The sequence below is a fragment of the Scyliorhinus torazame genome, chromosome 4 (assembly GCF_047496885.1).
Source record: "Scyliorhinus torazame isolate Kashiwa2021f chromosome 4, sScyTor2.1, whole genome shotgun sequence".
Lineage (NCBI taxonomy): Eukaryota > Metazoa > Chordata > Chondrichthyes > Carcharhiniformes > Scyliorhinidae > Scyliorhinus > Scyliorhinus torazame.
In genome coordinates, this window is record NC_092710.1 from 59,227,559 (window position 1) to 59,253,541 (window position 25,983).

General features: G+C 44.3%; 1 protein-coding gene across 2 annotated transcripts in view; it reads right to left on the minus strand.

Moving 5' to 3' along the window:
* LOC140410247 (NACHT, LRR and PYD domains-containing protein 3-like) overlaps positions 1-25,983 on the minus strand; it is a 388,524-nt gene that overhangs the window by 42,368 nt on the left and 320,173 nt on the right. The window contains exons 2-3 of one of the 2 annotated variants that reach the window (XM_072498210.1): positions 9,634-9,777; positions 3,766-3,931 (exon numbers count right to left, since the gene is read on the minus strand). The exons of the other annotated variant lie outside the window; for it this stretch is intronic. Of the exons in view, the coding sequence (XP_072354311.1) occupies positions 3,766-3,931; positions 9,634-9,724 (257 nt within the window). The 5' untranslated portion in view covers positions 9,725-9,777. The remainder of the gene's footprint in view (positions 1-3,765; positions 3,932-9,633; positions 9,778-25,983) is intronic. 2 annotated transcript variants of the gene reach the window in all.

Sequence of the window (25,983 nt, forward strand, 5' to 3'; positions counted from 1 at the left end):
TTGAATTTGGCGCTGGCTCCGCCCCCCTTCTCCCAGTGAGTTTCTGCCGGTAGCTCCTGTCAAGATTGGAGTACCTCCCCCAGGTCCGCCTCCAACTTGGCTTTTCTCTACCGCTGATTTTCTAGGGGCTTTTCCAGCGCAATATGCTGGACTCAGACAGTCTGATTTCTAGTTTTAATGAGGTTAGGCTCTTCTGTGGAGAATTTCAGTGTCTTCCAGCTGCTCCGGAGATGGCTGCTATTCTCACCTCGCTATGTTGATGGGGTGCTAATTGGATTCTGCTCTGGTGGAGGCCAGGTCATTTACATTTGCATGGGGCTATGACCATCCCATTGTCCTGCTTGCATGCAAGCCTCCTGTGTATTCCCGTGCCCCTTTGTCTGTGTTTTGATGTTATCTTGTTGTCTGGCTCCTTCTTCCTTGTAGCTCCTAGGGGGGTGTTTGTAAATGTTTATGTATTTATGCCCTTACTCAGCTCAGCGGGCCAAGCCTGCTGGGAAAACTGGTTCTGTTCCCTTGGCTGGAAAGTCGGTTCACAGTCTCTGAGTTTCTCCAAAAAGGGCCGAATTGCCCGAAAACCTTACAATCCCTAGAACTATTAGGAGGCCTATAAAAAACTCCCAACAGGGTGACCTCTCCTTTCCTGTTTCTAACTTCAGCCAATACTACCTCGGAAGAAGAATCCCCATCTAGCATCCTCTCCGCCACCGTAATACTGCTCTTGACTAGCAGCGCCACACCTCCCCCTCTTTTGCCTCCTTCTCTGAGCTTACTAAAACACCTAAACCCCGGAACCTGCAACATCCATTCCTGTCCCTGCTCTATCCATGTCTCCGAAATGGCCACAACATCGAAGTCCCAGGTACCAACCCACGCTGCCAGTTCCCCTACCTTGTTTCGTATACTCCTGGCATTGAAGTAGACACACTTCAAACCACCTACCTGAACGCTGGCCCCCTCCTGCGACGTCAAATCTGTGCTCCTGACCTCTATACTCTCATTCTCCCTTACCCTAAAACTACAATCCAGGTTCCCATGCCCCTGCTGCATTAGTTTAAACCCCCCCAAAGAGCACTAACAAATCTCCCCCCCAGGATATTTGTGCCCCTCAGGTTCAGATGTAGACCATCCTGTCTGTAGAGGTCCCACCTTCCCCAGAAAGAGCCCCAGTTATCCAAAAATCTGAAACCCTCCCGCCTGCACCATCCCTGTAGCCACGTGTTTAAATGCTCTCTCTCCCTATTCCTCATCTCACTATCACGTGGCACGGGCAACAACCCAGAGATAACAACTCTGTTTGTTCTAGTTCTGAGCTTCCATCCTAGCTCCCTGAAAGCCTGCCTGACATCCTTGTCCCCTTTCCTACCTATGTCGTTGGTGCCAATGTGGACACGACTTGGGGCTGCTCCCCCTCCCCCCTAAGGACCCGGAAAACACGATCCGAGACATCACGTACCCTTGCACCTGGGAGGCAACATACCAAACGTGAGTTTCTCACGCTCCCACAAAATCTCCTATCTGTGCCCCTGACTATAGAGTCCCCAATTACTAATGCTCTGCTCCTCTCCCCCCTTCCCTTCTGAGCAACAGGGACAGACTCCGTGCCAGAGGCCCGTACCCCATGGCTTACCCCTGGTAAGTCGTCCCCCCCACAAGTATCCAAAGCGGTATACTTGTTTCTCAGGGGAACGACCGCAGGGGATCCCTGCACTGACTGTTTTTTCCCAGTCCCTCTTACAGTTACCCACCTATCTCCAATCTTTGGTTTAACTAATTCCCTGAAGCTGCTATCTATGACCCCTTCTGCCTCCCGAATGATCCGAAGTTCTTCCAACTCCAGCTCCAGTTCCCTAACTCGGTCTTTGGGCTGTGGGAGCGAAACACACACACACACGGGGGGAATGTGCAAACTCCACATAGACAGTGACCCAGATCCGGGATCGGACCTCGGCGCCGTGAGGCAGCAGTGCTACCCACTGTGCCACCGTGCTGCAGAGCCTAACTATTTCCTAAAGGAAAAGATTCTACCCACCTCTACCACTGCCTCTGGCAGCCCGTTCCAGATGCTCACCACCCTCTGTGTGAAGAAACTTCCCATCTGGTCTCTTTTGTATCTCTCCACTCTCATCTTAAACCTATGCCCTCTAGTTTGACTCCTCTACCTTTGGGAAAAGATGTTGACTATCTACCTTATCTATGTGCCACATTACTTTATAGACCTTTATGAGATCACCTCTAAGCCTCCTACGCTCCAGCGAGAAAAGTCACAGCCTATCCAGCCTCTCCTTATAACTCAGACCATCAAGCCTTGTAACATCCTTGTAAATCTCTTCTGCACTCTTTCTAGTTTAACAATATCCTTCCTATAATAGGGTGACCAGAATTGAACACAGTATTCCATGTGCGGTCTTACCAATGTCTTGTACAATTTCAACAAGGCGTCCCAACTCCTGTATTCAATATTCTGACCTATAAAACCTAGCATGCTGAATGCCTTCTTCACCACTCTGTCCACCTGCGACTCTACGAGGAGCTATGAACCTGTACCCCTAGATCTCTTTGTTCTGTAACTCTCCCCAACTCCCTACCATTAACTGAGTAGGTCCTGCCCTGATTTGATCTACCAAAATGCATCACCTCACATTTATCGAAATTAACTCCACCTGCCATTCATCGGCCCACTGGCCCAATTGGTCAAGATCCTGTTGCAATCGTATATAACCTTCTTCACTATCCACTATGTCACCAATCTTGGTGTCATCTGCAAACTTACTAACTACGCCACCTCCATTCTCATCTAAATCATTAATATATATAACAAATAACAGTGGACCCAGCACCAATCCCTGAGGCACACCACTGGTCACAGGTCTCCAGTTTGAAAAACAACCCTCCACAACCACCCTTTGGCTTCAGTCGCCAAGCCAATTTTGTATCCAGTTGGCTACCTCACCCTGGATTCCGTGAGATTTAACCTTTTGCACCAACCTACCATGTGGTACCTTGTCAAAGGCCTTGGTAAATCCAAGTAGACAACGTCAACTGCACTGCCCTGATCTACCTTCATAGCTCAACATATTCTTTAGCTGATTTCTGAACTTAGTCTGTGTCAGTACATAAATGCAGGTGTTTGTGCAGCAGCTCAAAAGCTGCAGCATCAATCCCAGTTCTCTTACTAAGGGAGGTAAATATATGTCACGAAAGCCTAAATATATCATCCGGATCCACATATAATAGAACATATACACTGCCCATAAAAGAATGAAATTCGCCGAGATAGCAAACAGTAAAATGATAGATTTCCTTCGGCTCTCCATCTCTGGATCGCTGGGGCTCTCCTGACTTACATGACCTCTGATTCTCATCCGGGCTCTGCTGGCCACTAAAATGTACCTTACGGTTAAACTATTGAGCAGCATAATGATAAAAAATGGGACACATGGGTTGAGAATATAATGAAGAAGTTCAATTACTATCCAGAACTTTGAATACAAAACACCAAATGTTTCATAGCAAAACCAAGGGGCATTTGAAAGTTTATAGCTACCTCTCAACAGGAAGTACCAGAATATATTCTTTAAACAACTGAGCAATGACACTGTTCCAATAACGGTAACTGCAGTTTTCTGTGTGCAATATTTCACTTTCACATTCTGCCAGCAAATAGCCACAAATCGATCAAAGGTGAAAGTGACGGTGAACCAAACTGAACAGTCTGTAGTAGCATAAAGCAGCACGGCATGGATATTACACACCGGAACATACCAAAGGAAAGAAAACTGTCTCCAATACAAAATTGGAATCTGCCTCAACATCGAATCAAGGATAGCGACCAGCATATCCGCTGCTGCCATGGCCACCAAGTAGCATGTGGTGCCTTTGGAGAGACCACACTTTCCCTTAGATAGTATCACAATCGTCAGCAAGTTAACTGTCAGGAAAGAAAACAGACATCAAATCATAAACAACACAAAATGCAGAAGTATAAGATAGATGGAGGCCTTGGTGAGATCAGTGGAGCATATAATCCCACACCACAAGACCAATCTGTGTGCTGTGCTAGAGTCAGATTTCTGAAAGTGATATATACTTAGTCCTTATTTCCCCACTCTATCCGTTATTCTTGAAGTTAGCATTAAATTTGTTTCCATCATCTTTCAGTTTGTGAATTCCAGGAATTCCAGGAAACATGCTGCCTAAAATAACAATCCCTATTTCCCTTATATTTTGTCAATTGTCCTTGATTTGTATCCTTTGGGTATCAACCATGCTTCCACGAGAGATTATTTATAAAAATGTAGCAGAGATCACACCATATAATGTGTTTTGTTTCAATAAAGTCTCTTCTAGTTTAAGGCTCTTCCAGTTTTCATACAGTTTATTATACCTGGTATAGATTTGGAAAGTATGAACTCTACCATTTGCAATGTAACTTTGCCCCATTTAAAGCGTGTACCTTAGATACAAAGCCTCATCACAGACATAGACAAAGTTTTATTAACGTTCATGACAACGGTATTTTTTTGGTTTTCCCATCCAGTAATGGGATTGAATAACTGTACCAGGGCTTCAGGACAAAGACAACATTCTCATAAACACACCCAGATTTGGGAATAATAATACAACCTAAATTAAACATTCCCAAAAGTAAATACGGTCATTTCATTGTTGTTGCAGTTTTCAATTCCCAACTAAATATAGATGCATTTGTTCAACCTGGCTGTGTAAATCAGTAAAGACTCGGAATTCCTCCCAGGCGACAGTACCGAATTTGTAGACTTGTCCTGTGGATTTATGTGAAAGTTATCGTCCAGTTTTCGTAATACCCAGAATTTGCCAAATTCCTTACATGTCCAATATATGCTTTGGTACAGTATCTGAATCATGGAATTCCAAGAGTGCAGAAGGAGACCATTCGGCCCATTTAGTTTGCACCGACCCTTGGAAAGAGCAACCTACTAAAGCCTACGCCTCCACCGTATCGCTGTCAACCAGTAACGCTAACTAACTTTTCGACACTGAGGGGCAATTCAGCATGGCCAATCCACCTAACCTGCACATCTAGGGGTAACACGCCGCAATAGAACATAGAACATAGAACATTACAGCGCAGTATAGGCCCTTCGGCCCTCGATGTTGCGCCGACCTGTGAAACCACTCTAAAGTCCATCTACACTATTCCCTTATCGTCCATATGTCTATCCAATGACCATTTGAATGCCCTTAATGTTGACGAGTCCACTACTGTTGCAGGCAGGGCATTCCATGCCCTTACCACTCTCTGAGTAAAGAACCTACCTCTGACATCTGTCCTATATCTATCTCCGTCAATTTAAAGCTATGTCTCCTCGTGCTAGACATCACCATCCGAGGAAAAAGGCTCTCACTGTCCACCCTATCCAATCCTCTGATCATCTTGTATGCCTCAATTAAGTCACCTCTTAACCTTCTTCTCTCTAACGAAAACAGCCTCAGGTTCCTCAGCCTTTCCTCATAAGATCTTCCCTCCACACCAGGCAACATTCTGGTAAATCTCCTCTGCACCCTTTACAATGCTTCCACATCCTTCCTACAATGCGGCGACCAGAATTGCACGCAATACTCCAAATGCGGCCGCACGAGAGTTTTGTACAGCTGCAACATGACCTCATGGCTCCGAAACTCAATCCCTCTACCAATAAAAGCTAACACACCGTACATCTTCTTAACAACGCTCTCAACCTGGGTGGCAACTTTCAGGGATCTATGTACATGGACACCGAGATCTCTCTGCTCATCCACACTGCCAAGAATCTTACCATTAGCCCAGTACTCTGTCTTCCCGTTATTCCTTCCAAAATGAATCACCTCACACTTTTCTGCATTAAACCCCATTTGCCACCTCTCAGCCCAGCGCTGCAGCTTATCTATGTCCCTCTGTAACTTGTAACATCCTTCCGCACTGTCCACAACTCCACTGGCTTTAGTGTCATCTGTAAATTTACTCACCCATCCTTCTACGCCCTCCTCCAGGTCATTTATAAAAATGACAAGCAGCAGTGGCCCCAAAACAGATCCTTGTGGTACACCACTAGTAACTGGACTCCAGTCTGAACATTTCCCATCAACCACCACCCTTTGTCTTCTTCCAGCTAGCCAATTTCTGATCCAAACTGCTAAATCACCCTGAATCCCATGCCTCCGTATTTTCTGCAGTAGCCTACCGTGGGGAACCTTATCAAACGCTTTACTGAAATCCATATACACTGCATCAACTGCTTTACCCTCATCCACCTGTTTGGTCACCTTCTCAAAGAACTCAATAAGGTTTGTGAGGCACGACCTACCCTTTACAAAACCGTGTTGACTGTCTCTAATCAAATTATTCCTTTCCAGATGAAGATACATTCTATCTCTTATAAACCTTTCCAATTTTGCCCACAATAGAAGTAAGGCTCACTGGTCTATAGTTACCGGGGTTGTCTCTACTCCCCTTCTTGAACAAAGGAACAACATTTGCTATCCTCCAGTCTTCTAGCACTATTCCTGTAGACAAAGATGACTTAAAGATCAAAGCCAAAGGCTCAGCAATCTCCTCCCTAGCTTCCAGACAATCCTAGGATAAATCCCATCCGGCCCAGGGGACTTATCTATTTTCACACTTTCCAGAATTGCTAACACCTCCTCCTTATGAACCCTTCTAGTCTAGTAGCCTGAATCTCAGTATTCTCCTCGACAACATTGTCTTTTTCCTGTGTGAATACTGATGACAAATATTCATTTAGCACCTCTCCTATCTCCTCGGACTCCAAGCACAACTTCCCACTACTGTACTTGTCTGGCCCTACTCTTACCCTAATCGTTCGTTTATTCCTGACATATCTATAGAAAGCTTTAGGGTTATCCTTGATCCTACCTGTCAAAGACTTCTCATGTCCCCTCCTGGCTCTTCTTAGCTCTCTCTTTAGGTCCTTCCTAGCTAACTTGTAACTCTCAAGCGCCCTAATTGAACCTTCATGTCTCATCTTTACATAAGCCTCCTTCTTCCTCTTGACAAGTGTTTCGACTGCTTTAGTAAAACACGGTTCCCTTGCTCGACCACTTCCTCCCTGCCTGACAGGTACATACTTATTAAGGACACGCAGTAGCTGTTCCTTGAACAAGCTCCACATTTCCATTGTGCCCATCTCCTGCAGTTTTCCTCTCCATCTGATGCATCCTAAGTCTTGCCTCATCGCATCATAATTGCCTTTCCCCCAGATATAACTCTTGCCCTGCGGTATATACCTATCCCTTTCCATCACTAAAGTACACTTAATCGAATTGTCGTCACTATCACCAAAGTGCTCACCGACCTCCAAATCTAACACCTGTCCTGGTTCATTACCCAGTACCAAATCCAAAATGGCCTCGCCTCTCGTTGGCCTATCTACATACTGTGTCAGGAAACTCTCCTGCACACATTGGACAAAAACAGGCCCATCTAAAGTACTCAAACTATGGCCTTTCCAGTCAATATTTGGAAAGTTAAAGTCCCCCATAACAACTAACCTGTTGCTTTCGCTCCTATCCAGAATCATCTTTGCAATCCTTTCTTCTACATCTCTGGAACTTTTTGGAGGCCTATAGAAAACCTCTAACAGGGTGACCTCTCCTTTCCTGTTTCTAACCTCAGTCCATACTACCTCAGTAGACGAGTCCTCATCAAATGTCCTTTCTGCCACCGTAACACTGTCCTTGACTAACAATGCCACCCCTCCCCCTCTTTTACCACCTTCCCTGAGCTTACTGAAATATCTAAACCCCGGCACCTGCAACAACCATTCCTGTCCCTGCTCTATCCATGTCTCCGAAATGGCCACAACATCAAAGTCCCAGGTACCAACCCATGCCGCAAGTTCACCCACCTTACTCCGGATGCTCCTGGCATTGAAGAAGACACACTTTTAACCACCTTCCTGCCTGCCGGTACACTCCTGCAACTTTGAAACCTTACTCATAACCTCACTACTCTGAACCTCCTGTATACTGGAGCTACAATTCAGGTTCCCAAGCCCCTGCTGAACTAGCATAAACCCTCCCGAAGAGCATTAGCAAATTTCCCCCCCAGGATATTGGTACCCCTCTGGTCCAGGTGTAGACCATCCCATTTGGAGAGGTCCCACCGACCCCAGAATGAGCCCCAATTATCCAGAAATCTGAAACCCTCCCTCCTGCAATGGTTAGCTCTACTGCCTCACGACGCTGAGGTCCCAATATTCCGGCTCTGGGTCACTGTCCGTGTGGAGTTTGCACATTCTCCCCGTACCTGTGTGGGTTTTGCCCCCACAACCCAAAGATGTGCAGGGTAGGTGGATTGGCCACGCTAAATTGCCCCTTAATTGGAAATGATGAATTAGGCACCCTAAATTTTTAATTTAAAAAAAAGAAGAAAAAAACCCTGCACATCTTTGGACTATTGGAGGAAACCGGAGCACACGGAGGAAACCCATGCAGACATGGGGATAATTTGAAAAATCCATAGTCACCCAAGGCCCTGGCATTGTGAGGCAGCAGTGTTAACTACTGTGCCACCCATTATCATTATTATCATTATCATTAGTAAGTTCACTGCCTTCACCGATAAACTTCAGCACAATCTTTCGAAGCCCATGTAAAATCTGATTAATAAATATATCCCTGGCTGCAAATGCTGAAACGGTCTTCACTTCTAACTTCAAATATTGCATCTCTTAAAATCATGCACTTGCAAGATGGTCTTAGTTTGAATAAATATGTACAGATTTGAATGACGGTGGGACCACATTTATCTGGATGACAGGGAATATGTAGACCTGCTTTAAATGTTGCCATTCACTCAGAAATGTCCTGTAAATGCTGAGACACATTCAGAAAGAGCCTATCATTAAGGACACTCTCAGAAGCCACCTGTCAATATCGACCAACATACACTAATGTCTTGTCCATATCGAAGAAGACAGTTAAAGGCTTTGAGTTAAACTGAGACACTCACAGGTCGATTTACATTCCATGTGTCCCTTGTAAATTCTATGACTCCCAACATAATCTACAGACTCGATGTAGACACTGACAGATCACAAAGATATTCGTATATGCTGTTAAAAAAATCTAAGGGTTCTGCGTTATCACTGAAGCAAAATCTTTTTAATACTGATAGGTCCCGCGTTTAATCTCATATGGATCCCTTTGTCAATAGTGACCACCTGCGAATGTTGCCATGATCCTAAGGAATTGTGCACTTTATCAGGATGCAGGAATCACCAAAAAATACACCATACATCAGCCACACATTTATATATGGCACGCATTGGAGCTCAGTAAGTCTTCTGTTACATATCAAATGTCCCAGGAACTCCACAGTGGGGAGAATTGGTAAATTAATGATCAGTGCGATAATACAGTGAAATATACTTTAGAAAATTAGTAGCTGGGTGTAGCGACTCACAGGAATTTGAACCACAGTAGAGACAGGATTAAGTAACCAGCAATATTGTAAAACATGCTGTAATACTTATAATTGAGATTAGCAGAATACCGGGTACAACATAAAACACGACAGTGTAATGTTAATGTCAAAAACAACAATGTAGTTTAACAGAGTTACTAAGATAAGAGTTAAATATAGATCCTTACTCGGAACACCAACAGCGACAAGAAAGGGATAGTAAATCTTCTGGATGTCATAAAGTACATCTTGTATCTGGAACACCAGACTCCAATTCATTATTCAGCCCACAATGGAACCAATGCTAATGTTGCAGTTGATGCTTCTGCAGTCTGGGAAAACATGTCAAAATGAAGCACGTATTCATAGTGAAGGTAAACCCTCTAGTGAAACAATTAGGGCCCATAGAGACTAATATTAATTCCAGTCACTGAACATACACGTTCAGTTAATACTTTGAACATCATCATTTATTAAATCACAAAGTGATTACCTGGACAATGCAGTAGATTCCGGAACGTTTCCAGGATACCGGACTCACCAAAATCCGGAACTTGCATTTTTAACCTGGTCCGGCCCTGTACCCCTTTCTTTGCCTCATCCATCTTTTATTGTACGAGTGCAACAGGGCTGCACATTGCAAAACACCGTGACTGGTGTGTACGTGTGTGAACGAAACCTACTGTTTTATTTCATCTTATCTCGAGTTTGCTGCGCAATTTAGTCACAGAACATTCGAGTACTCCGAACCTAAGGGTTGGTGAAAATACACGATTTACAAGGTGGGGGAGGGGGGATCAAAAATCAAAAATGCCTGTCTGTTTCTAGATGCGTAGTGAGAGGAGAAATCAAGACATTTTAAAATAAATTTAGAGTACCCAATTCATTTTTTCCAATTAAGGGCCAATTTAGCGTGGCCAATCCACCCACCCTGCACATCTTTGGGTTGTGGGGGCGAAACCCATGCAAACACGGGGATAAAATGCAAACCCCACACTGACAGTGACCCAGAGCTGGGATTGAACCTGGGACCTCGACGCCGTGAGGCAGCAGAGCTAACCACTGCGCCACCGTGCTGCCCAAATCAAGGTTTCTTATATTAATCTCCCTCCTTTTTTTAATATCCGTTCATGGGATGTGGCATCACCTGTGGCTGGGCCAGCACTTAGTGACTAAACCTGAGGCAATTCAGAGTCAACCACATTGCTGTGGGTCTGGAGTCACAGATAAGCCAGGCCAGGCAAGGTAAGGACGGCAAATTTATTTTCCTGAAGAAAATTCCAGATGAACCTTTAATAACAATATGCCGTGGTGGGATTCAGATGTTTGGTCCACAGAGGATTATCTTGGGTCACCCGGTCACCACGCGAGCTATGCGAGCGGCAATAACAGTAGCCACCCCTTCCCCCGAAAATTGAACACATGGAAAATAATGATCAATTCAAGGATAGTAAACATGAATTTGTGAAAGGGAAGTTCATCTTTGATGAACATATTGGCGGTTCTTTAGCTTGTTACTTGTTGCACAGATAAACAAACTGAGTGGAGTTGGATTTTCAGAAGACTTTGATAAGTTCTCACAGCGGAGGCTAAGAAACAAAGTGAGAGCGCAGGGCATTGGGAGCAATGTACTCGGATGGACGATGAATTGCGTCACAGACAAACAACGTAGAAGAGGAAAAAGAGTGTCATTCTCAGGATGGCTGTCTATTACGGGTGGGGAATCACAAGCATCAGGGCTAGGGCCACATCGGTTCACAATCCATATAAATGGTTTAGATTGCAATGTTTCCAAATTTGTTAATGGCACAGAACTCGATGGAAATGGCGGTTGTGAGGAAGATGCTAGGAGGCTTCAAGTGGACTTGTACGGGCTAAGTGAATGGGCACGGACATGGCAGATGGAGTGTCGTACGAATGAATATACGGTTATCCACTTTGGTAGAAAAAGAGGCAGACGGAATATTCCTAAAATGGCGAGAGATTGGGAAGTGTTGGTTCCAACGGTATCTGGCTCGTTAATAATACACTGAAAGCTAGCATGTAGGTTCAGCAAACAATTATGGGGGAGATTTTTGTGGGCCTTCATTGCAAAGACATTTGAGCACTCAAATAGGGATGAATTTCTGCAATTTCTAGAGTCTTGGTGAGATGGCATCAAGAGTATTATGTACATGGAGAGATTGCACTGAAAGTTCACCAGATGTTAGCACTTACCCTGCTCCTAAAACTATTCACCCAGAGATACTCAAGTGGGGAAATAAGCTACCTACATCTACTCAGGAGGAAAAGAAAATGTGAAATTGCAACATGCGATCACTGGTACTACAATAACACCCGCCTCGACAGAAGGAAATGAGTTGTGGGTTGTCTGAATGTGTACATTCACTAATGCTCCTGCAAATCTATATTTACTCTCTCACATTCCTCCAAACACTGTCACTGAATCTGGACAGTGTTAAAGGATAGCCTGCCTTTCACCGGGTCATTTCAGACAGTCTGGTGATGGTCAGAGTTTTTACAGGCTTTGATGGTGACAATACATATTGAGGGATTCCCAGCTGTTTTAGGATATAGTACCAACAAGTTTTGTGTTCCATTTTTGTTTTAGCCTGTGCAGTGGTCACCAAGCCAGGCAAAGTGCTCCCACAGTGGCTAAAAAGACCTTTCTGAGCCCCCCGCTGAACTTTTTCAGGGACACTATTCAATCACACGAGTCATTGATCCGGGTGTCCCAGGCCTCCAGTCCTGGTTCCCTGTCAATTTGCTGCACAAAAGCCTTCGCCAGTGTGAAAACTGTTCAAGAGTGCCCAACACATCACACCCTGGTGGCAACTTCTCAGCCCAAGACCGTAAGAAACTACAGAGTCATGAACTCCGCCCAGTCCATCACGTGAAACCGCCTCCCATCCATTGACTCCATCTACACCTCCCGCTGCCTTGGGAAAGCAGGCAGCAGAATCAAAGACCCCTCCCGCCTGGGTTATTATCTCTTCCAACCTCTTCCATCAGGCAGGAGATACAAAAGTCTGAGAATAGGCACCAACAGATTCAAACCAGCTTCTTCCCCACTGTTACCAGACTCCGAAATGACCCTCTTATGAGCTAAACTATTATCTCCACACATCTTCTCTACTGAGTAGTACTACATTCCGTATGCTTCACCCGATGTCTGTGTCTATGCATTTACATTGTGTATCTATCGTGTGTCTTATGTACTTTCATGTATGGAACGACCTGTCTGGACTGTTTACTAAGGGGAGGTCTTGCCTGACAAACCTGTTAGAGTTCTTTGAAGAGATAACAATTAGGCTAGACCAAGGAAAGCCAATGGATGTTATCTATCTTGACTTCCAAAAGGCCTTTGATAAGGTGCCTCACGGGAGACTGCTGAGTAAAATAAGGGCCCATGGTATTTGAGGCAAGGTACTAACATGGATTGACGACTGGCTGTCAGGCAGAAGGCAGAGAGTTGGGATAAAAGGTTCTTTTTCGGAATGGCAACCGGTGACAATTGGTGTCCCGCAGGGTTCAGTGTTGGGGCCACAGCTGTTCTCTTTATATATTAACGATCTAGATGACGGGACTGAGGGCATTCTGGCTAAGTTTGCCGATGATACAAAGATAGGTGGAGGGGCATGTAGTATGGAGGAGGTGGGGAGGCTGCAGAAAGATTTAGACAGTTTAGGAGAGTGGTCCAAGAAATGGCTGATGAAATACAACGTGGGCAAGTGCGAGGTCTTGCACTTTGGAAAAAAGAATAGAGGCGTGGACTATTTTCTAAACGGTGACAAAATTCATAATGCTGAAGTGCAAAGGGACTTGGGAGTCCTAGTCCAGGATTCTCTAAAGGTAAACTTGCAGGTTGAGTCCATAATTAAGAAAGCAAATGCAATGTTGTCATTCATCTCAAGAGGCTTGGAATATAAAAGCAGGGATGTACTTCTGAAGCTTTATAAAGCATTAGTTAGGCCCCATTTAGAATACTGTGAGCAATTTTGGGCCCCACACCTCAGGAAGGACATACTGGCACTGGAGCGGGTCCAGCGGAGATTCACACGGATGATCCCAGGAATGGTAGGCCTAACATACGATGAACGTCTGAGGATCCTGGGATTATATTCATTGGAGTTTAGGAGGTTGAGGGGAGATCTAATAGAAACTTACAAGATAATGAATGGCTTAGATAGGGTGGATGTAGGGAAGTTGTTTCCATTGACAGGGGAGACTAGGACCCGGGGGCACAGCTTTAGAATAAAAGGGAGTCACTTTAGAACAGAGATGAGGAGAAATTTCTTCAGCCAGAGAGTGGTGGGTCTGTGGAATTCATTGCCACAGAGGGCGGTGGAGGCCGGGACGTTGAGTGTCTTTAAGACAGAAGTTGATAAATTCTTGATTTCTCGAGGAATTAAGGGCTATGGAGAGAGAGCGGGTAAATGGAGTTGAAATCAGCCATGATTGAATGGTGGAGTGGACTCGATGGGCCGAATGGCCTTACTTCCACTCCTATGTCTTATGGTCTTATGGTCTTATGGACTGTACGTAGAACAATATTCACTGTACCTCGATACAGCAGATCAATCAATACAATCCAGTTGGTGTGGAAGATGGAGTTCGGTGGGTGGGCTGTGGGATCTCTGATGAGGAACTGTTTTTTAATGGTGGCGTCTTGATTCAATTGCTGCTGCCACAGGGCCCGTCGTGTTATTTACCGGCACAATGTTCTTAACCATACAAGCTGGCATGATGGGAGGCATGCAGCCAATGGATTGGGAAGGTTTTGTGCAGCAGCAGGCTTGGGTGATGTGAACCGACTCCAGGGGATTTCATGTTGAAATCGCCCCCTGTTTGCAAGGGTGTTGGTCAGGATTGGGAATGAGGGGAGCTGGGTTTATCGGAGGGGGCCCAAGATGATGCACATTGTTGCGTTGAGTTGGGGATTGACAAGATTGATATGGGATGACTTGGACCATATTGGTGCCCAGTACTCTGCAATTGTGTAGATGAGAGAAAGAGCTGAGATCCTTAAGATTTAACAATGTGCACCTCATAAAGTACCAGCACTCCTCCTGGGGAGGAGTTTGTTTCGCGCTTTGATCTTCTCTGTCTTACAGTAGTTGGTCACCTTTGCAACATCATTGGTTAGTTCAGGTTTCTGCTTTCAAAAAAGCCCGAGACTGAGAGGCACAGCAGATATCAAAAACATAGAAGTCACAGTGCAGACGAAGGCTATTCGGTCCATCGAGTCTGCACCGGCCCTTGGAAAGAGCACTCTACTTAACCCCACCCCTCAACCCTATCCCCGTTATCCCACCTAACCTTTTGGACACTAAGGGGCAATTTAGCATGGCCAATCCACCTAACTTGCACATCTTTGGGCTGTGGGAGGAAACCGCAGCACCCAGAGGAAACCCACGCACACACGGGGAGAAAGTGCAAATGACATCTGAACAGTTTCTGAATGGCGGCATGGTAGCACAGTGGTTAGCACTGTTTCTTCACAGCTCCAGGGTTCCATTCCCGGCTTGGGTCACTGTCTGTGCAGAGTCTGCACGTCCTCCCCGTGTGTGCGTGGGTTTCCTTTGGGTGCGTTGGTTTCCTCCCACAGTCCAAAGATGTGCACGTTAGGTGGATTGGCCATGCTAAATTGCCCTCAGTGTCCAAAAAGGTTGGGTGGGATTACTGGGTAATGGAGATAGAGTGGAGGTGTGTGCTTAGATAGGGTGCTCTTTCCAAGGGCAGGTGCAGACTCAATGGGCTGAATGGCCTCCTTCTGCGCGGTAAATTCTATACCACACAGACTGTTTCCCAAGGCTAAAATTGGACCCGGATCCCTGCAGCTCTGAGGCAGCAGTGCTAACCACTGTGCCACAGTGCCACCATTCAGATTCCGATCTGATATCGTCAGCATTGATGATCTTACTAAACATGTTTGGAGGCAGATCGCTGATATAATTTTGGAAAAGCATTGTGGCTAGAACAGTTCCCTGGGGAAACTCTTTGGACTTTTGCTTCCAGGCACGAGTCCCCTCACCCATGATCACCCTGAATTCTCTATCTCAGAATAAGAGTTTGATGGTGCCAAAAACCCATCGGGAGAGCATTCTTAAGATTTGGACAAGGAGACCAATGTGTCAGACCATGACGAATGAGATCGAAAAGCCAGCACCTGTTTGAGGCTATTTTCAAATAAATTTTCAATTGCTGTGGTTAGGGCAAGAATGTTGTCTGTGCTTCACCCCGGCTTGGTCAGCTTTCAAGATTTTCTCCACCTCTGGCATGGAGCCGCTGGAAGATGAGGTATTCCGGGAGCTTGTAGCAGGCAGAGAGCAGAAATATTGATCGGTAGCTTGAAGGTACGTTTGTGTCTTTGACTGGATTTGTGAGGCTGAGGAATATCGATATGTGCTAGGGTTCTCCCTTCACTGGTAGTCTTGGTGAGGGGCTGGTTTAACACAGTGGGCTAAACAGCTGGCTTGTAATGCAGAACAATGCCAGCAGCGCGGGTTCAATTCCCGTACCAGTCTCCCCGAACAGGCGCCGGAATGTGGCGACTAGGGGCTTTTCACGGTAACTTCATTGAAGCCTACTTGTGACAATAAGCAATTATTATTATTAATTGAGCCAACCAGCAGCGGGCATGTTTGCCAATGTGTTTGAGGACCTCAGGAAGAAAGTTGCCACAGGTCGGGCACAATGGTGTTCAGCAGCAGTGCCAGGCTTTGATGTTTTTGTAGAATTCCACTCAGTGAAGTGTTCGGGGCAGGACCTGAAATTGTAATGCCTCCGAAATGCTCTCCACTCTGTCTTTATTTGATTCTTCACATTATACTCCAGGGGTGCCTATCCCATATGGGAGAGAGAGGTTGCTACGTTGTTGGCATTTACTATAATAGGCGTTAGGGGCTGCTCCAAGGTAGCATAGGAACTTCCAGGAGTTCTGGATGGAATAGGTGAAATACAAGTTTCGATTGGTTTCTTGCCATGTAGCTTGCCAGGTAGAGTCCATCAAATGATCAAATATATCTGGCTCACCAGTTTCCCTGTAGTGCTGAAGGAGAGGGTGTACACTAAGTGATATCTATTTGGGATGGATTTGGAGGCAACTTTGTAGAATGCTTTGCAGATGGGGCTGTGTGCCCACTCTAAGGTATCATGGCATCGCTACAACATTTTCTAGTCTTGTAGCATTTCTCCCAATTGGCTTTGCGTCAGTTCCATCCTGCAATAAGGTGAAAATATTGAGGATGCTGAAAATCTGGAATAAAAACTGAAAATGCTGGAAAAATAATCTCACCAGAGCTGAGAACACCCGCGGAGTGAAAAACAGAGCTGACATTTGGAGTCCGAGGGTTCATCTTTGGTGATGAAAAAAATGAGAAATTTTATTTGGTTTTTGGTTTATTTTTGGGGGTTTATTTCGGTTTAAGAAGGAGTTGTGTCGCTGAGCAAAATAGAAGTTCTACGATAGGTGGAGCTAAGAAAGATTTGACAAATACTCTATGGAACAGAGCAAAAACCGAGTTCATGATAGTGTTAAAGACTAAAGAAGGTGCTGATAGTAGCACAAAGGTAGCAGAATATTTTAATAACAGAACCAAGGTCAGCGCTGAGTAAAGTAAAAACTTAGAGCAAATAACAGCTGATCCTGGGGACGGGGTGGGGGCAGTATTGGGAACAATTGGATTTAAACATTTATTTCACCCGATCTGACTACGAACCTACAGGGTGTTTTTTTCCAGTGTTTTCTGTTTTCAACATGAAAATCCAATTATTTCTTCTCGACATTGCCCTTTGATTTAAAGCCAAGGATTGAATGCAGAGGTAGAGATTCCACTGATGTTTGAACTTAGGATCATCTGTTTAAAAAAGAGTCACTTTAACTACCTCCGCCAAAGCGTGCACCAGCATTCTAATTCACAGTCTAAATTTGTATCTCAATATGTTGTCTCAACCATCTGTTTTGTTCAGCTGTTCTATGGTATATGCCTGTGCGAATTCATCTGCACTCATCTTTGAAAGGTTTCAAATGGTGTTTATTGTGGGGAAAGTGTGAGACAAACCCTTGAATGCAAGAAAATTCATTTGGTTTTGTCATGTGAGAGTGCCTTTAAGAATTGGATGCTGAAGAAATGTACCTTTAACAGATGAAGCTGATCATATTACTGAAGTGATGTCACAGGGGGGGGGCTGAGCTCACTTCTGCTTTTGGTTTCAGTTTGAAAAAGCAGCTTGTGTGTGTCTGGGTGTTTCCAGAGAGCTGCAGGAAGAAAAGCAAGGTGCTGGAGCGGAAGTCAACCAAGCTGATATATCTCTGCCATCCAACAGAAAATATATATTAACTGTGACCTGGTGTGTTACTGTTTAAGGTTTGAAGCCTTTTGGATGTTTGAAGGAACATTTTGAGGGATTATTTAGTGTTGTATTATTTTCTGGGTTTTCTTTGAAGTAAGGGGTGTTAAGAGATCCAATGTTTATTTAATAGGTTAATTTGAGTTCATGGAATAAACATTGTTTTGTTTTAAAAGCCACGTGTCCATAATTGTAATCCCACCCCTGGGGAACAAGCCGTGTGCTTCAAAAGCAACAATCCATTAAAGGGAGAGGTTGGGTGAACTCCATGATACATTTTGGGGTTCTGAAAACACCTCGCCCTCGTCCACACAGCACTATCACCGCAAGACTGCACGTCCCTGGACACTGAGGGGCAATTCATCATGGCCAATCCACCTAAACTGCACATCTTTGGACTGTGGGAGAAAACTGGAGCACCCGGAGGAAACGTGGAAAATGTACAAACTCCACCCAGAAATTGACCCAAGGGTGGAATTGAATCTGGGCTCCTCAGGCAGCAATGCACTGTGCCGCCTGTATGTAAAGTTGTCATAGTTCCAGGCGACAATGGGGTGATTTTTCCCTTTGGGGGGGAGCTGTCTGGTGGCTATTTACCCTGAGGGTCAACATATCTTAAGCGAGGGGGAAAGGTTGAGAAGGGGGAAACCTTCATGGATAACCTCAGCTTGTAATTGAACCCTCTCTTCTGGCCTGGCATTTCATGGAAAACCAGCTGCCCAACCAATTGAGCTAAACCGGCCCAGTTTAAAGATAAATTGTGTGAATGTTAGAGGTGTTAGTAGATCTGTCAAACCACAGTCATCATCAAAATGTTGCACTTTTTATCACTCCCCATTCTTCCCTGTATTCAATGACAGAAATCAACCAATTCTTCCCTTTCCATCAGTTTTATCAGTTATCGACGGTAATAATTCAAAGCGCTTCCTTAAATAATAATCTCCAAACATAATATTGATCCAATCTGGCTTCTTTGTATTGGCAAATCCAAATCTTTTTATTCGGATTTTCTGAGGTCGATTTAGTCTTCATTACATCCGTCTGCACGCTATTTTGTGTTGTTAATTTTTTCTGGTTTGCTTTAGTCTCCATTCTTTATTCCTTCATGTTAGATTGGGACGGTTGCGAATCAGCCACTCAAAACCTCATCTGGACACATTTTTGTTACTTTCCTCTAAACATTAGAGCTCTCTTCGCATTTTACATCATGAATCATTTCCTCTCCTCCCGTCCTCACTCACAGACCTTCACTTTTAGCACACCCTGCCCCATCCCGCCTGAAGATGTGAAGGTGTTGAATTATTGATCCTGGTCAATTTCCTGCTGCTTTGTACCAGCCGTTTAATCAATGTAACAGTGCCACAATTATCCAGCTGTGGTGAGCCAGTGGTTCGGAAATTGTACCTTGAGTGTTGTACGTGGGGTTCAGTGTGAACGTTCAAACACTGCTCGCAGCTCCATGATTGACATTATTCCCTTCTTCCATCAGCTCGCTGACTTGAAAAGATTAAATTGAATCCATCGACACAGAACTTGGAAACACAAATAATGTGGAAGGGTCATTGAAATTATGTTGATTTGTCAACACTCAAAAACGGATGAACAACAAACTCAGAAGAAAGGTTGAAAATGTATTTTAATAAATGACCGACAATGTTTGGGAACAAAAGCAGGAGCTTCAGCGCGCTTTGGTTTCATTTCCATGATGTGGAGATACCAGCGTTGGACTGGGGTGGGCACAGTAAGATGTCTTACAACACCAGGTTAAAGTCCAACAGGTTTGTTTGGAATCACTAGCTTTCGGAGAGCAGCTCCTTCATCAGATGACTGAAGTGGTGGGTTCCACAAACACACATCTAGACAAAGTCAATGATGCAAGGTGATACTTTGAATGTGAGTCTTTGCAGATTTTATTTCAAGTTTGAGGAGATTTATCTGCACCTCTGATCGCAGTCGGTCTCGACGCTGCAATCTTCCAATAACATCACAGAACACATTGAAATGAGACGCCCTCACCATTCGGCCATGGGAGCTCTGCAGAAACACTCAAGTAAATGTCACTGTTGCATTCAAGCACCTGCATTATGGCATGGAAAATATTATGAATGCCGTGTCCTGATCCACTGCTGAAGCTGAATTCTGACTCTTTTCTATAAATGTTGTGTTGTTTTCACAGAGAAACAGAGGACACCACACGGCAGGAGGTGGAGTGAATGTGTTCTCACGCCTTGCAATTTCACTGAACTATTTATTTAGGTCTTAAAATAAAGACATTGGAAAAGAAGTAGAACAGTGGCATTATTTGGACACAGTTAGGTCAAGGAATTTGGGTTTGATTGTTCACTTTTCTAACCAATGTCGGAATAACTGTCCAGTTAGAATTTACCACTTTCTCCAGTCATTTCCTGAAATTAGTTTGCGTAGCTGCATAAATGCCAGTAGCTTGTCCAGTAGCTCAAAGACAATTACACATTGCCTGTTTGGGAGGCGATACATTTCAGAGATGTAATTTCAGGTGGGTAATGCACGGCTAAGTCGTTAGTCACAGATCAAACAGCAGCTGTAAACCACAATAAAACTCTCTGACATAGTGAACAGGAAAATAACGGATTTCCTTCAGTTTCCCATCTCTGGATTATTCTGATTCTTACTGTTCTCAACCTGCAGTTCTTTGCAGACCATGGTAACTATTAAAATGCCGCTGATTATCAATAATAATAACAACAATAATCTTTATTAGTGTCACAATTAGGCTCACATTAACACTACAATGAAGTAAACAAAGAATATATAAAAACAAACAGAAGTAATGGTAATATTACTTCAGTACCAAAAGTCCCAGATTAGGAAACCCACGCCAGGACAGAAACCCCAGTGAGTATTGTTAATGAAAGTAAAAATACTGCGGATACTTGAAATCTCAAGAAGCAACACCCGAGCACTCCAAAACGCTGCAAGATTTCCATCATGTTTCCCAATGGCCCCTCCGGATTCCCAACATATAAATGCATATAGTGAGACCCTATGCTCCACCACTTCTCTAACTATCCTTTGCCAAGTTTTAGAAGCTCTCAGCGCCATGGCAAGTGGCTCTACTGCCAATGCAAATAACAAGGGAGAGATTGGACATCCCTGCCTAGTACCCTGGTATAGGAGAAAGGGCTCAGACAGAGGTCACTTTGTTAATGCATACACTGGCAAATGGAACTGCATTCAATAGCTGCACCAATTCTATGAAGCCCGGTCCAAACCCAAATGTCTTTAATATTGTGAACAGGTAGTCCCATTCTACCTGGTCGAAAGCCTTCTCTGCATCAAGTGAAAAAATGATCGCCAGAACCAAACCCTCCCCAGGGGTGAGGGCCACGTTCGGCAGCCTTGTCCCGTTTGCTGTCAACCTCTGCCCCTATACAAATCCCATTTGGTCTTTTCCCACCACCTCCGGAAGACAAGGCTCCAGTCTTAACGCCTACATCTTGGCCAGGATGCCGTCAACAAATCCATTTGAAGGCTGCCTCAAGGCGACCTGCCATTTGTGCAAACCAATTCTTTGAGCCTGCAAGGCTGGATGCGTCCACGCGAGATCAGATGGTATGACCCGCAGACTGTGGGGTATTCGTTCTTCTTCAGGAGCAGAGAAATCGATGCCTGCCCTAGTGAATGTGGCAAGGCACCTCTCTCAAAGGAACCCCTGAGCATTCCCAATAACAGAGGACCCAGCTGATCTAGGAATTTTTCATAGCATTCCACGGGAAACCCATCGAGCTACGGTGCCCTCTCCGAAGTATAAACTTTAGCGCCTCCTTGATCTCCTCCAACTTCAACGGGGCATCTAGTTCCTCCTGCACCTCCTCTCCCACCTTGGGAAATTCCAACTCCCACAGAAATTCCACCATACCTCTCATCCCGAGGTGGTTCGGACTTGTAGAACCCCTCGTAGAAGGCACAAACTTCTCTTGAGCCAAAAGCAGCCCCCGCCCCGCGCTCTAATGTGGACAATCCCTCTCAGCCTCCCATTTCCTCAGTTAATATGCAAGGAGCCGACTTGCCTTCTCTCCATACTCATAGATTCCCCCTTCAGCTCACCTCAACTCTCGCATCGCCTCATCGGCGGAGATCAAATTGAACTGCATTTACAGATTTTTCCTATCTGCTGATAGGACCCCCGGGGGCCCAGGGGGCGAGAGAGGCTGATGTTTTGTCCTTTGTCTCCCGGGTAGCCCGGAGACGGGTCTTATTAGATTGGCGGGACTTAGAGCCCCTGAAATTGGGGGTTTGGGTTCGGGACATGGCCGGGTTTCTCAGGCTTGAGAAGATCAAGTTCACCCTGAGAGGATCAATGTTAGGGTTCGCCCGGAGGTGGCAGCCGTTTAGCGACTTCCTTGGGGAAAATTAAGCTGTCAGCAGATACGATAAGAGGGGGGGGCTTAGGGAGAGGGGTAGGGGGGAGATAGCTTGGGTGGAATCAGTGAGTGGAGGAGGGGGGACTGGGGAACTGTGTGTGTGCGCCATGTTGGCTGGTATGGTTGTTGGTTGTTAGGAGGCTATTCACTGTGTTATGTTTGCTTTAGAAATTGTTGTTAAAAAAATTACAAATGCCTTCACAAAATGTTTTATTTAAAAAAAGATTGAATCGCTCCTGTATCCCTTAAATTTTAATCTCCTTACCAATTCCACCGGTACACACGAGTACACCTTACCCTTACATATTATATCATTTAAGCGTTCTGATACTTGCTTGTTCACCAACTATGGGACGCGCTGCACAATTTGTTGCCCCTCTGCCATTGGTACAATGATTTTTACTTTAATAAACCCTTCTCCCCTTTTACCGAAACTGTCTTCCCTGTACATTTCTTAAGCCACCAACACTGTGACTGCACATGTCCAACTTTATTACAATGAAAATACTTATGTTTTCTTTTCACTCTATCACGATCCTAGGTTTCCTTTTTACTCTAAGGCACACTCTCCTTAACATTACCAAACAAAGCTCCTTTGCAATGACCACCATGAATTTCTCATTAGTCAGGTTTCTATCCTTCAACAGATTGAAATTAATGTAGAAACCAAACTTAGTTTCATGAACCAATTCAAAATCATCGGCCATTTCTGCTGCCTGTCTAGCATTTTGAGCGCTTTGCTCTTTCACTTGAGTTCTCATTACTGAGTGGAATGAATCTCCTAATTCCTCCAAGATGATTATTTTCCTAAAAGCATCATATGTTTGGTCTGTTTTTTATTTTCTTATCCACCTATCAAAATTAATTTTTTTTAAATCTTTTGAATTCAATATATGTCTGACATGGTTCTTTCCTCAGATTTCTAAACTTTTGTCTGTAAGCTTCTGGCACAAGTTCATGTGCTATTAATATGGTTTAGCTCACCTCATTATGATCCCTAGATATCTCTTCAAATAGTGATGTGCGACCTACCAGCTTCATCTGAACCAACACTACCCACATGGTCTTTAGCTAATCCAATTGATTAGCCACTACCTCAAATGAAATGAAAAAGCCTTACACGTGTTTCTCATCAAATCTTGTAAATGCTTGAATGTATTTAAGCATATCCCAACTAAGCTTGTGTTTGTAAAGTATGTCTACTTGCTCTCACCTTCCTCAGATTCAGCCTTTAACTTCAACCTTTTAAGTTAATATTCTCCTTGCAGCACCATTTTCTGAAGTGGAGATTCTCTCTCTCTTTCCTTAACCATTTAAACCTTTTCTAATCTTTCCATTTCTCCATCAATCGTCCTCCTTTCAATTTCCTTTAGAAAAGCTCTCTTTTTCCTTTTCTTCTGCCATTGCCGATCTCTCCTTTTTCTTTGCTTCTGCCACTTTCATCTCTCCTGTTCCACTGCTTCTGCTATTGCTAATCTGTGTATCCTTTGCTTCTATTTCCAATTTCTCCAGTTATATTTGCAATCGAATTCGAGCTAATTCTAATGATTCAGGCTGTGTCTCTGGAAAATTTAAATATTGAGCTGTGGTTTGTATTATCTCTACCTAACTCACGCCTTTTGATAAGGTTAACCACAGTTTCTCCACCAAACCCAAAAGCCTTGTTTTAGTCGCCCTTTCATTCCAAATAATCATTTCCACATCCAGGAAAATGTTTGCAATTGAAAGGGCCTTATCCAGCCACTCCTTATTTAAATTTCAAAACGTGAAAGAATGCGACCATTCTTTAAGTTCAATAACCCCAAGCCAAGCAAGGAATTCTCCTTAAATTCCCAGACGAGCCCTCAATTTTAAAATGAACGTAGACCAGACACCAGCAGTGGCTAGGATACTGGACTGAAACCCTAAAATCTTTGTTTATTTGTAAGATTGCTTGGAAAGAATTATTTGCTCCAGTGGTTATTGCATGAAAAAAAACTAGGTCTTTGGTATTTCTAAAACAAAACTTTACTATGAATACAATATCAAACTTTTTAACATCATATCAAAAATAACATCTTACAATTACCCCTGAACACTCCGAGTCAATTTCCCGTTAAACAACAAGGAAATAAACATACAGCTCTCAATCTATCTTAAAATCAGCAGGACATGGAGTAATACTTGTTTTATAAGAACCACGTTCAGACTCTGGCTGAGTATCTTCATAAAAAGTGGCTCACCTGCTGGGTTTCAGCTTCTTCCTGGTCCCCAAACAAAACTGTTCTGCTTTACATGTTATTACTCTTTTATAACTATCCTACTGTGAGAGAATTATGAACTCGTGGTCAGGCAGATGAGAATTCAGCCCCTCTCTCTCTCCCAACCTTCTCCAAATATCACTGCCTCTCTGAATTCCTGGGTTCCACCCAGCAATGTTCTTATATCTCAAAGCTGAAAAATAAATGACTTCTGCAGGTGGACTAACCGCAGTAACACCCCAGGGACATTTCCAGTCAGACCACATTGCTCTGGTCAATTGCACCTGCTGTTTTCTAGATGTTCTCAGGCCTGTACAAACAAAATTATTTTTTAATACATGACCAATGCAGATAAACACACTATATCCCAAGGATGAAACCCCCAAAATATCCCAATATTTAGAAGCCAATAATCCTAAAACCTACCATTCATCACAAACGTCATGATTTTGAACTTCTCTACAAAATCTACTTTCAACATTTTGTTTCCTACAGAGAGAGAACAGGCCATATCTTCCACAAATCCGTGTAATTCAAATCTCTTATTTTTCGAACAATTGTCACGAATCTATAATGCACCCCTTCGAATCTCCACATCTTTCCTGGTTTAGCTCACTGGGCTAAATCGCTGGCTTTTAAAGCAGACCAAGGCAGGCCAGCAGCATGGTTCATTTCCCGTACCAGCCTCCCTGAACAGAACATAGAACATAGAAAATACAGCACAGAACAGGCCCTTCGGCCCACGATGTTGTGCCGAACCTTTGTCCTAGATTAATCATAGATTACCATTGAATTTACAGTGCAGAAGGAGGCCATTCGGCCCTTTGAGTCTGCACCAGCTCTTGGAAAGAGCACCCTACCCAAACTCAACACCTCCACCCAACACCAAGGGCAATTTGGACATTAAGGGCAATTTATCATTGGCCAATTCACCTAACCCGCACATCTTTGGACTGTGGGAGGAAACCGGAGCACCCAGAGGAAACCCACGCAGACACGGGGAGGACGTGCAGACTCCGCACAGACAATGACCCAAGCCGGAATCGAACCTGGGACCATGGATCTGTGAAGCAATTGTGCTATCCACAATGCTACCGTGCTGCCCTTAAGAACAAATAAATCTACACTATATCATTTTCCCGTAATCCATGTACCTATCCAACAGCTGCTTGAAGGTCCCTAATGTTTCCTACTCAACTACTTCCACAGGCAGTGCATTCCATGCCCCCACTACTCTCTGGGTAAAGAACCTACCTCTGATATCCCTCCTATATCTTCCACCTTTCACCTTAAATTTATGTCCCCTTGTAATGGTGTGTTCCACCTGGGGAACCAGGCGCCGGAATGTGGCGACTAGGGGCTTTTCACAGTAACTTCATTGAAGCCTACTCGTGACAATAAGCGATTTTCATTTTTCATTTCAAGACTGGTGTTCAGAAGTAGCGCAGTGGTTAGCACTGTTGCTTCACAGCTCTGGCTCCCAGGTTCGATTCCAGGCTTGGGTCACTGTCTGTGTGGAGTCTGCACGTTCTCCCCGTGTCTG